A 13,690-nucleotide genomic window follows, 5' to 3' on the forward strand; every position below is an offset into this window, starting at 1 on the left:
ATTTGCACAGTACTACATATTGGCAAATTATGCATATACACTTATAAAGTGACCAATTTTGAAACTAAAAACAAACTACTATCAGGATTGGGATAAGATGCACATGATACATAGGTCTTCGTGCTTGAATCCATGGTCTTGTTTACGGATTAAAGAAATGTAGTAGAACAGAGTTGCAAACTACCTGCCTGTTTCGCCCACTAGCATATCTCTGCTGGCTCGCAGTGTTAACAGAACGCTCCTGCTGGCGACACATCAACAGGGGAGCTATTTCTCTTCTGTTCTGTTGACAGGATGTGACTGTCACTACAAATAATTGAACGTGACTGCCGTCATGCTATCTGACTGTGGGAACCTGGCTGTCAATCAGCATTATGTCTGCAGTCACACAATCAACACAGCAGCCCAGAAGAAATTGAGCTGGTCTGTTGAAGTGAAAAAGCAGAATCTCCATGTGGAGCAGTCCATAACTACTCTAAACCAGCACGGGTAGCATAGGCAGGTGGCTCGTTCTTAGGCCAACAATTATAAACAAAACAAAAAAAAACCTCTAGCCCCAGATATCACCTTGAAGTTCAACATAAAATAACAGAGACACATAGTTTGCAAAGTTTATTATTTGAGAAGTAATGACTTTTCATTGGTTATATCCAAGAACTCAGGGAGCACAATAGGAGCTTCATGATTCATACAGTCAATAATTCATTGGACTAATTTCTTCCTAAAGATACATTCTGATAAAAATATAGTTGAGATAATTTGTTTTGCAATAGGCACACATTACCAAAACCAAAGGAGTCCATAATATGAAGAAACAAGGGGGATACTCCCATCATGCCCACTTGTTGCTCAGTAACCTCTTAAATGACAGTATCCTCTGATGCCATAGAGTAAAAAGTCCGGGCCTTAACTTCTTGCTCAACAGGTGTATAGCGATGGTTTGGATCCAAATATCTCATACTGTAGGCCGAGTGGTTACAATTGATTATCAGGTTTAATGATTCAGAAAAAGAAATTTGTCCCAAATTGTCCTAGCATCAGCAATACACGGATCTTAAATATCACATAGAACAGCACCTGCAAGAATTCACATTGAGCATGAGAGGCCATAAGGATTCGGTATATGGATGAACTAAAGGCAGCGTTGTATACAGCAGTGTCCCTTCAAAGACATTTGGTTTATCCTGTGCATTCCCCTCACTATATTTCCCCATCTGTTGGCTTTAACCTGCATTTAATACTTATCAGAAAAGCCGCATGTTACGTGGATAATCCTATTTTTCTATACGGTTTTCCTTATTTATAAACTTTACACAAAGAAGAAATATAATGTGCAAATAAAAAATTAAAACTGCAGTTATTCAGATAGATATAAGTGGTGTAGGTAACAAGATATACAATGAAAACATCATCTGGTGAAATGTCAAACAAAACAAGTAAAAAAAAAAAAAGACTAAATATAAAAATAAATGAATTTGAAATGACCATCTGTGGATTGTTTGGCCTTGTGTGCATGAACATGTTATGGCTGTAATGTCCCCATTCATATCATAAATACTTTAAAACTCAATTGACCTACACAACAAAAAACAAAAAAAGTACTTAATAGTGCTTTAACATTAATAAATCTAAAACTGGATCCTTCATTAACCTAAAACCTTCCTTTTCAAGCACAGTATATAGCGGTTTTATTTTCATTAGGATGGTTCTATCCTGCGTTCATTTTGTGAGCTGTAAATCCCTTTTTACTCGAAATCTAAAATGGGTCCCAGGTGTTGGTGAAAAAAAAAAAACTAGATTAGGGTAACAACGAAGCGAGATTTGAAAATAACCCAAAATTAAATAAATCAAAAAAGTAAAAAGGCCAAGTGGCTATACACAATACTCCCCAAACTACCGGGCAACATAGGCTCTGACTGTACTAGGGCATGCTTGGAAGTTTCGGTCACTGCTGGTAAAATTTTGCAGCACTTGCCATCAAAACAACAGAAACCTCAACTAGTCCCGACTGATACCACTATGAATCATTAAGGTCCATCAGTAGCCATTTATATTCATTGTGTAACAGATCTATTGCAGCCACATTGCTACGGTCTTAAAGACACGTGTACAAAACCTTTACCTTGTTATGTTGCTAAACTTAATTTAATACTAGGAGCCTTTTTGTCAAATAATTATCTATCCAATCAAAGGGCCATCTCCATAACAGTGTTATCCTGTTTGCAAGAGTTAAAATGCAAGAAATTAACTGAAAGAAGCGCATACAGTAATCACCTACGTGTTTCTTCTCATTATGGCTGAGACCAGTGCTCTTCAGTTATTCTTAGTAAGAATATATCATTTATCAGTCTTGTAAAAAGTATCTGCGTGTATTGCATCGGTCAACACAGTGACAACATATTCAAGTGCCTTAAGGATACATCACACCTTCCAAGGCTAGAACTTCCTTGTCATTGAAATCAAAACCTTGGTGGGTATTTAGGTACTAAAACTACATTTGCATTCGCCCATCCCAACAGTCCTTTTAGGTTCAGTGCATACGATATCCCACCTTCCCCCATTAATTTAATGTACATTATTGTCAATATCTACAATATTACAGCAAACGTGGTAAATTACCATTTCCAATCAGTAAAACATTTTTCGTTACAGTATATGTATCTACATATTTATAGAAGGTACACTCTCCACTTCTGATCTAGGCACAATGTTGATTTGTCAGTACAAGGTAAAAGAAGGACGGGAGATGGAGGGATCCAGAAAAAGTCTTGGCTTTATAGACGAGCTCTAGGTGCACAATGTTCAGTAGATAAAATGCAGGGCTAAAGCAAACAGCCTCTGACCTGGTGAACTAGTCATCAGTAGTTAATGTTCTTCATCGTAAACTAGTCTGTTTGGGTAATTTAGTCCCCATCAGTATACCTGGTGTCAGTGTTGACGGTGCTTTCATCTGCATGCTGGATCCTACCATAGCTGGATAGCTTCGATTCCTGCGAATTCCCGCGTTTAGCTGAATTCCACCTATAGCACTTGTTACAGCAGGCAGACCTTCCTGTAAAAGAGTACCAGGACCAAATGCCGCCCGCACTGGTCCCTGGGCACCACACAGAATAGGACTTGCAGATGCAGAAGATGCTTGTGCAGGTCCTGAGACTTTGGCAATTCCAAATTTCTTCACCTTGTCTACCAAGTTTAGATTGGACACTGAAACATCAGTTTGGCATTCGCTGCTTCGTAAATTCTTCTTTTCTCTCACCTCCTTCAGAATAGAGCTGGCAGGTTTAGAAGCCAGAAAGTTGTCATATGGTGGGCTGGTACATTTGAAGTCTACAGATGGAGGAGAAGAACTTGGTGTCTGCATAGGCGAATTTGGAGGAGTGGAAGGTATGATGGTCATTTTTGGAAGAGACTGATTAATGATGGAAGTCTTCCCAACCCTGTCCCAACTCTGCGGGTTGTACACAGCTGCTGAAATACCCCTTTCCTTCAGGAGCCTTACCAATCCAAGAGATGTGCTCATAGTAGTTGTAGATTCTCTCAGATTAGTGAAAGACTCCGCCAAGCTGAGGCGTCTCGGTGTGCATGGGGTGCTTGCTGGCGTTGATTTTAGATTGCTGAAGGTGCCACAAGCTAGAGCGGGCGCTGAGTTAAGGCTGCAGGACACAAAAGACACAAAGAGAAGGTAAAGGATTACTGAGTCCAATAAGGTAAACCCCCCACAACTAGAAGCCAGTAAACGTCATACTTTTTTTTCTAGAAGCATACGGTTAGTGCATGCAGTCCACATGCTTACTGACATACTTAGTCTCTGTGAAACAATCCAACTTTCACTTATTTTCAGCTTACGTTAAATTTGCAATTGTTTCATCTTGACACAAACAATTTTAAATTTTATTGCTGCACAGGTCACAAAATTTACTCCTAAGGGTACTTTCACATGGGATTGACCTGCTGCCGATTATGCTGCGAAAATGCCATAGATTAACTGCAGATATTTCCATTTGTAGTTGTGCATTGAAAATCTTTATCACAGATCAGTTTCCTCTGCGGCATTGCTTTGCAGCATAAGAAGATTTCAAAAATATTTTTTACCAGATCTGTAATATACATTTTCACAAGTAAATACACAATGGAAAATCCACTGTGTATCAGTCCGGTGTGGGCGAACACCAAGAAGGCTTTATTGTTTGTGTGGGTTTTTTTATTTTTAGGATTTTCCACTGGGATTTTTGGCATATTTGAACAAGACTAGCAGTTGGTAGACCTAAATTTTAGGGTGAAAAGTACTGTAATCCTGCCAAATTTCATTGAGCTCACCAGTGTATGTATGGATTCTTGGTATAAGGTTACAGTGGCCATGGCTCCATTACAAAAGGAAGCCATGAGGACAATACTGGTCTGTATGTAGTCCTCGCACTAACCGTTACACTAAACGACTTACCAATGATCACGACCAGCGATACGACCTGGCCGTGATCGTTGGTAAGTCGTTGTGTGGTCGCTGGGGAGCTGTCACACAGATAGCTCTCTCCAGCGACCAACGATCAGGGGAACGACTTCGGCATCGTTGAAACTGTCTTCAACGATGCTGAAGTCCCCTTGCAGCACCCAGGTAACCAGGGTAAACATCGGGTTACTAAGCGCAGGGCCGCGCTTAGTAACCCGATATTTACCCTGGTTACAAGTGAACACATCGCTGGATCGGCGTCACACACGCCGATCCAGCGATGGACAGCGACGAAATAAAGTTCTGGACTTCTAGCTCCGACCAGCGATATCACAGCGGGATCCAGATCGCTGCTGCGTGTCAAACACAACGAGATCGCTATCCAGGACGCTGCAACGTCACGGATCGCTGTCGTTCTCGCTGCAAAGTCGCTTAGTGTGAAGGTAGCCTTACACCCTAAGGGCTCATTGAGAAAGCTGTGATTTTTATTGTATGTAAAAAAAAAACGGACCATTGATCATCAGTGTTTTGAGTGCAATGTTAATTTATGATGGTCATGTAGAAAAAAAATAAAACTGCAAATTATCTGATATCCTTTCCTATGTTAATCATGGATTGCACACTGATGTCATCGGTGTGCTGTTGATGATTTTCACAGACCCATAGACTATGGTAATTTATATTAGAACTCCGATCAAAAGCGGACATGTCTCTGTGACATGTGAACAGCTTCATAAGATTATAACCATGGACAGAATATGTACATGACTCAGTCTGAATTAGGTTTTACTGACATAGCAGTCAGCAATGGCTAACGTTGGTGTGCTTTCTCCCTATATTATCTACCATAAAATATTATATCAACACATGAGAGACTAACAGGAGTTTGGTTAAAAATAGTACAAACAATCTTTATTGATACACAAATTGACATGTACACACTACAAACAATGTCCACAGATGTGTTAAAAGACGCCTAAAACCAAAACGAGCAAGCCGCATGTATGATAGGTGCCCTGTCTCAAAATAAATGCGGTGGTGACTGGGAGAACCCACCACAACCCTACACCTCCCAAATGACAAGGATTAACGTTAAACCATGTCCTGACTCCAACCTAATGGATTGCACAAATGCCCATAACAATCGTAGCCGTATAAATGCACCATATGCTATATTCATGTAACGGATGGGTATAGGGGAGAGAGGGGAGCGAAAAGGATCCTCACCACATGCAGCACTGCTCACCGGAAGTCCCCGACGCGCGTTTCGCCGCTTCTCAGCCCTGCTTTCTCAAGGGGAAGTGTGGCTTGGCTCTCCTGGAGGACCTTAAGTATCCATGGATACAGGTCACGCGTGTGTCACATGACCGGGCAAATAGATTGCTGCTTCTAAGCGGCGCATGCGCTGATCATCACAGATGGAATTCCCCCTCCTCCCCCGCCCGGACAATCCATGTAGTGTGTACATGTCAATTTGTGTATCAATAAAGATTGTTTGTACTATTTTTAACCAAACTCCTGTTAGTTTCTCATGTGTTGATATGATTGTGTAAGGAGGTAAATATAGTGACTAGGCAACTTACGATAGTCACGTTATGAGTCTGGATTTTGTGATATTAACATAAAATATTATATTATTATAGTAACATTCTCCTTTATCACTTTGTTTGAAACATTGAAAAAAAAAAAGAAAGAAAATATCTTCTATCAAAAATCACATTACATTAATTTTCATATATTTTAGCTTATCACACAAAGGGACAGCATCACATTACAGGTAGTATTAATATTGTCATGGTCAAATTATTGCTTGATTTTTAAGAATGAAGATATGCCATTTCTGTACTGTCATATTGGTGAGCGCAGATGCAACTTCTATAAAGCGGTTAGTTACAGGTACTATAAAGCAATACAAAAACATATACAAGACAAAAAACTTTCAGAAGATCTTACACAAAGTGCACAGAAGATCGCTTAAAAGGATGGTACAAGCCACTTTTCATTTATCAAATATTACTTGGAAGTCTGAAAACTGAACAGGTCGGTGCAAATACAGCAAAACTGCACAACCGAACTGATTATTTTGATATGTAAATACACAAGACAACATGCCGGTGAGCCAGATAAGTCTTCTCTGCATTTCATTAGAATGATATCACACATGATAATCATATAGTTATATGGATCTTAGTGGGGTTAGGTTGACAGGTCTGTGACTGTCTAGGTTAGCTGGGATGATGGGTGCACACACATCTCAACCTGACCCTGCAGCCAAGATGCTGCTCACCCCCTGCCATACTTGTCATAGAGTCTGCCCTATAGCGCCTCTCCGCAAAACCTGGTATAAAGTGCTTTCTTCATCTTCACCAAAAGACCTGCGAAGAACCATGTGTGAGTAAGTGACTATCAGCAATTACTAAAATACATGTTATCATAAATTGTATATAAAAACTCAATTTATCCCATCACAGAGTACAGCAGCCAAAGAGGGGTCTAAATCAATGTACCCTAAACCAGGCAAAACTGGTCTGGCAAATTATGGCAAAAAAAACACAAAAACAAAAAACCTGCGATACTCCCCTTTAAGCTCTGTTATGCCAGCGGTATCTGCAGCACTATTCTTGCTTTTGAAAAACACAAAAAACCCAACGGACCACAAGTTCCTCAGTAAATGGACCGTCATCCAATCCTGTGCCATGGCACATAAGTTACATTATGGCTCCACATGGGGTCTGCACTAGTAATGTAGGTCAGCAGTACTGTACGGACTCTTCAGACGTATGCGTATAGTGTGATCAGTCAGGGGAGCGCAAGAAAGCCATCACATCTGAACACATCATGGCATGCCTAGGGAAAGCTCCCAGTGCATACGGTAAAGTATCCATAGAGCTCCACTGACCCAATGTGTGGGCAAAGAATGGACCTGTATTCCTTTCTTCTATATGGGATATTGCAGGGGACAAGGCTTTTCCATTCAGTGATCTACATTGTGGCTTATGTCAGAGACATCCATTTAATATGTTAGTCATGACATTATCCTAGAGTTCTGACAAACTTCTTTCACAAGGCATTAATGTACCATCAACCGGCCTAAGTGGACAATGCAGAACAGCATCAAATAATTACCATTTTTCATAGGGCCCTAAAAATTAGCTGTCTAGAGTAGTAAAGATGTCATTATCAATCTATCTGGTCATCTAGGTCAGTGAAAGGGTTTATGTCAGGATCTCTGCTAAAATGTAATGGTTAATGTCAGGATGCCCAGTCTAGGACTGGGAAGGAAATAATGTCAGCATCCTCTGTGTTATAATAAAGTGAAGAGGTTTATGTTGAGATAAATGGTGGTCTAGGGCAGTGAAATGGTTTATATTAAGTTCCCTGGTGGTGTAGGGTAGTGAAGTGGTTAATGTTCAGATACCTGGGGTCCTAGGGCAGTGAAGTGGTTAATGTCAGGATTCCCAATGCTCTAGGGCAGTAAAGGGATTTAGGTCTGTATTCCTGGTGGTTTATGGCAGTGAACAAGTTAATATTTGATTCCGGGTGCCTAATGTGCTACTCCCGTCTCTAGGCTCAGTGTCCTATGCTCTACTCAGCACTGATCATAGAGGTGAATGGCGGTAATAAAAAGGATGGGGCAGCTATAACGGTACAGCTGCGCTGTCCTCCCCGCGATCAGGCAGAAGATTTCAGGAATGCTCTGCCTGATCATGAAGGGTAGAGCGTGACGACGCTAAATGCAGACTTTACTGGAGTGGAGGGAGTTTTAAGAGAACAGTGGCCACAAGTGTTGGGTGATTTCCGGATGTAAACCACTGGACTGCAGAACTCAATATAGTAACAAATGTTTGACATGTTGCACTGTATTTAATAAGAAAAAGATCACTTAAACTAAAGCTGCAAATAATACCAAAGGCTAAAGAAATATCTGACCTCGGAGTGACTCGTGTGAGTTCATCAGACGGGTGCAGAATCCGACAGGTGGTGAAGGTAAAGGTGGAATTGGTCTGAGACAAGCATTTTCCAGGATGGTGCACTGTAGATAACAGAACAAAAATCCATTATTATGGTCTTAATAAACAAAATGCCATTCGTTCACGGACATGATTTACCGTAATTTTTCTTCAGCATAAATACACCATAACATTACCATTTGTACAACTTGGGAACTATTCTTATATGGCTCTATTCCATCTGTCACTTTCTTTTTGCTGATCTATTAAACTTACATAGCAAGAACTAGGGGACAGGAAAACCGGCATGACTAAATGACTAAAAGTTGCCTTATTTTTAATTTCCGCAACTAAGTAAACATTAAAAATAGTTTGCCATGGTGTATTTTCAATCTAATGCATATATTTTGCTCAACACCTGAATCAAGACTGAATATATATTATTAACATACTTATATATATTTATTTATTACAATATATATTTATATATATATCCCCTATATATTAAATTATATACATATATTTATATTACACATTATTATGAAAAGTTAAGAGGCTCCCAAAGCCTAATGCAAAAAACAAAAAAAAAACTTACTAGAACAGATTATTCCACTATGGAGAGATTACCGAGAATTTTGGTGAATGGAGAAGATGTGAAATTAGTAAGGGAAAGGAGTACAACAGATTCTTCCCAGAGTTACTTGAACATAAATTTCTCTATATAGATATATACACACATATACTGCTTCTCGCATAACTCTGGAAAGAAATGGAAAGAAATGTGTGAGGTTTCCAATAGGAGTCTCTTTATTCTGCAGATCATTGATCATGTAAAATCATTAATGAGACATAGAGGCTGCTAAAAGAAGAGTCAGGCAAAGTTCTAAGCGCAGAAGAGAGGACCAATATAAATGTTCCCTGGTTCCTGGAAAGCAGGAAAGCGACAGTGGAGAGGGTAGTTATATTAAAATAGCTTGTATACCAGACCTTAGTATCCTTCCCGATATTCAGGGCTGTAGGAGACAATGACACATAACTACATCTACAGGATCAAGATAAAGTACTAAATATGATAGTAATGCAAGTTGGCAAAGTTATTTTAAAATCGGCAAATGGCTCCTTATCCCCATCCTTGTATATGCATGGCTCCTTATCCCCATCCTTGAATGTATGGCCTCCATGAGAAAGTCATAAAAAAAACAAAACAAAAAAAAAAAAGTCCTGTTTACCTTCCCTGCATGCCCTCGCAGTATCTAATTAATTATTTACAATATTCATTACCTTAATTAGCGGGGACATGTGATCTCCTGGCTGCAGGAGCTGCTGGAAGCCGGAACAAGATGATGCGAGGGCGCACAGGGAAGGTAAGTAGAATGTTTTTTGTATTTTATACTGGAAGCTGGTGGCTGCGGATGTAACTGTGCGTGCTATAAATGAATATTCATTGCCAGTGCAGTGAATATTCATTTCTCTTCAGCAGCGGGTACAAGATTTAGCCACAGCCGCCGACTCCTACCTGCAGTGACCCGCTGCTCCCCATCCCCCACTGTAAACTGGGACAATGACTCATGTATGAGCAGAGGGAGGCATTTTCAGCACAAAAAGATGTGCTGAGAAACTCTGCTTATACACAAGTATATACGGTACTCAGGTAAGCAAAAACTGATCACTTTTTAACTGCCGACAGTTCATCTTTAAAGAGTACGTGGTTTGGATAAACCTGTGCTGTCAAAAATTTCCTTAATAAACCATTGACAGAATATCCATTGCTTGGATCTCCAGCAATCAGCACAAGATGTAGATGCTAGTTTCCCCCACAGTGCTCATGATCATGGTCTGATCATGGTATTCCAAAGTAAGAGATAAGGATGTATACTTACAAAGCCACATCCATTTTCAGGCTCAGAAACAATTCAATAAAGAATACAAAACAAAAATCCACCTCATATGCGCATGTAGAAAGTATTATTTATGTTCCAGGGTCTCATTTTAGAACTGCAGCAATGTTTCAGAGAAAAAAATTGTTATTCTTAAAAAGGGTTCTTAAATAACAGAAAAAAATAATAAAGAAAATGTCATTACAAGTAAATTCCTAAATTTAAAACTCACTAGTGTACTCTAAGGAGATAATAGCCAGAGTACGATAAAATGGCAGCAGGCTCGGAACGGTGACAGAAACCTGTCCTATAATTTTAATACCACAGGTGGCTTTGAGCATGTGCAGTAGGAAGTTCTGTCACTTCCTTTCATTAGTAACATGTGTTTCCAGTGGATATAATGATCTAAAAAGAAGCTGCTCACACTGCTGTCCACCTTGTCTGTCTGATCTAGTACTGGAGATGCTACGGGTGCTGAGGTAAGACGAGGCTGCTCACACTGCTGACCATCCTGTCCGCCTGATCTAACACTGGAGATAGTAGGGGTGTTGAGGTTAGTATACACTGCTGTCCACCCTGTTTATCTATTCTAATACTGGAGATACCAGGGATACTAATGTAAGGAGAGGCTGCGCACACTGCTGTCCAGCCTGCCTTTCTTATCCAATACTGTGGATTCCGAGGTGATGAGGAAAGAAGAGGCTAATCACACTGCTGTTCACCCTGTCTGATCTAATACTGAAGGTATCAGGGGTGCTGAGGTAAGTAGAGGCTGCTCACACTGCTGTCCACCCTATTTATCTGATCCAATACTGCAGATACCAGGGGTGCCGAGGTAACTAGAGGCCGCCCACACTGCAGTGTGCCCTGTCTTTCTGTTCTAATACTGGAGATAACAGGGGTTCTGAGGTAAGAAGCAGCTGCTCACACTGCTGTCCACCTGTCTGTCTGAACTAACGCTAAAGATAATAAGTGCGCCGAGGTAAGAAGAAGCCTATTACACATCTATCTAGTCTTTGTTTTTGAATTCTGAGCAGCTTCTGCAATCTGGGGATAGCAAGTGGATAAATTAAAACTTAACCTTTATTAGATATTGGTAAAAAATAGGTATTGACGTGTATAAACAAACCGGAACCTCAGTGAAGGAGGGGCCTGATAAATCATAGCATTTCTTGAAGATTTAAATTCAAAATTTTTCTCGGTCATATAGATTATATCCTCTATTAGAAAACAACAAGATTTTAGTCTATTGGGTCATGTGCAATAGGACCTTAGACACGGTCAGTGTTTTATAATCCCCTTCCCTCCTCCCAATTTTTGTTGTTGGTTTAGGGTCCTCCCTCCTTCACCGAAGTTCCTGTCCTTTGTTTATACACGTCAATACCTGTTTTTTACCAATACCCAATAAAGGTTAAGTTTTAATTTATTCACTTGCTACTCACATTGGATTTTGTTGGATATTTTTCCTGCTTTACTTATTGTACAGGGGTATGGCAAGTTTTCTCACAACGGGTATTGCGCTCTGGAGATGCCCTATACCAGGGGTTCCGAACCTGTGACCAAGCTGTCCATCAGCTTGGCGGATTAGCACCAGGTCTAGTAAACAACTATGAAGAGCAGGTCCCCAGGTTGTGATTTTTTTTTTTTTTAGAGTAGCCCTACACAAAAGAGCAGATCTAAATGTACATATTCTGTCCTTGGTGGTTTTGAGATTATTTAAGTATGGCAAGCTGGAGACCATATGATACTAACTGTCAGAGGAGGTACCTCAATCTGGATGCATCGGTGTGGTGGGAGCTATTGGTGCAAGAATATCGAATGGAGGTATTGTGGGAACCTCTGGATCTTTGTATAATGCCTCAGTGTGATTTCTGGGGGAAGCTTTGGCTGTCATTTTACCAGTAATGGGGGCTCTGTGTGTTGTTACTGTGAGGGGGTGGGAGCTGGATGTGGCTAGCTACTCTCTCAGACCTTAATGTGGCTTTCAAGGTCAGAAAGGTTGGGGACCACTGCCCTATACCATGTTCTCCTGAGAAATCTCCATGACACATCTAATGTTAAAAATAATAATAATAAAAAAAAAAATAAATCATTATATACTCACCTTCCGCCGCCTTTCCGACGCTCCGGTGACCAGTCCATGCAAGAGGCAGGTTCCGGTGCTAAGGTTGGTGTGCGACAAGGACCTGCCATGACGTCACGGTCATGTGACCGCGACGTCATCACAGGCCCTGCGCGAGAAGGACCTGCCATGACGTCACAGTCATGTGACCGCAACGTCATCACAGGCCCTGCGCGAGAAGGACTTGCCGTGACGTCACAGTCATGTGACCGCGACATCATCGCAGGCCCTGCGCGAGAAGGACCTGCCGTGACGTCACGGTCATGTGACCGCGACGTCATCACACCCTCGGACCGGAAGCTGCCGCCTGAACCGAACACAGGCGACAGAACTACAAGGGGCCCCTCGGAAGGGGAGTATATGTTTTTTTTTTTAACCTGTGACATACGTGGCTGGGCAATATACTACATGGCTCTGTGCTATATACTACGTGGCTGGGCAATATACTACGTGGCTGGGCAATATACTACGTGGCTGGGCAATATACTACGTGGCTGGGCAATATACTACGTGGCTGGGCAATATACTACGTGGCTGGGCAATATACTACGTGGCTGGGCAATATACTACGTGGCTGGGCAATATACTACGTGGCTGGGCAATATACTACGTGGCTGGGCAATATACTACATAACTGGGCAATATACTACGTGGCTCTGTGCTGTATACTACGCCGCTGTGCAATATACCACGTGGCTCTGTGCTGTATACTACGTAACTGGCCAATATACTACGTGGCTCTGTGCTGTATACTACGTAACTGGCCAATATACTACGTGGTTCTGTGCTGTATATTACGTAACTGGGCAATACACTACGTCACTGGGCAATATACTACGTCACTGGGCAATATACTACGTGGCTCTGTGCTGTATACTACGTAGCTGTGCAGTATACTATGTGACTGGGCAATATACTACGTGACTGGGCAATATACTACGTGGCTGGGCAATATACTACGTGGCTGGGCAATATACTACGTGGCTGGGCAATATACTACGTGGCTGGGCAATATACTACGTGGCTGGGCAATATACTACGTGGCTGGGCAATATACTACGTGGCTGGGCAATATACTAACGTGGCTGGGCAATATACTACGTGGCTGGGCAATATACTACGTCACTGGGCAATATACTACGTCACTGGGCAATATATGTCACTGGGCAATATACTACGTCACTGGGCAATATACTACGTGGACATGCATATTCTAGAATACCCGATGCGTTAGAATAGGGAAACCATCTAGTTTATTTATAATTACTTTTTTTTTTCTTTTTTTTAATCTTCT

At 41.1% G+C, this 13,690-nt stretch overlaps 1 protein-coding gene across 13 annotated transcripts in view; it reads right to left on the reverse strand.

Annotated features, from left to right (window-relative positions):
• Window positions 1-597: 597 nt before the first annotated feature.
• Window positions 598-13,690, reverse strand: part of TRAK1 (trafficking kinesin protein 1) — a 234,936-nt gene continuing 221,843 nt past the window's right edge. For 12 of the 13 annotated variants that reach the window (XM_077269083.1, XM_077269080.1, XM_077269075.1 and 9 more), the window contains 2 exons: window positions 8,378-8,480; window positions 598-3,653 (listed from right to left, as the gene is read on the reverse strand). In XM_077269083.1, the coding sequence (XP_077125198.1) occupies window positions 2,876-3,653; window positions 8,378-8,480 (881 nt within the window). In that variant the 3' untranslated portion in view covers window positions 598-2,875. Of the gene's footprint in view, window positions 3,654-6,746; window positions 6,823-8,377; window positions 8,481-13,690 lie in introns of all 13 variants that reach the window. The other variant, XM_077269084.1, reaches the window with a different exon arrangement.

Source organism: Ranitomeya variabilis, chromosome 6 (assembly GCF_051348905.1).
Source record: "Ranitomeya variabilis isolate aRanVar5 chromosome 6, aRanVar5.hap1, whole genome shotgun sequence".
In the NCBI taxonomy this organism is placed as follows: domain Eukaryota; kingdom Metazoa; phylum Chordata; class Amphibia; order Anura; family Dendrobatidae; genus Ranitomeya; species Ranitomeya variabilis.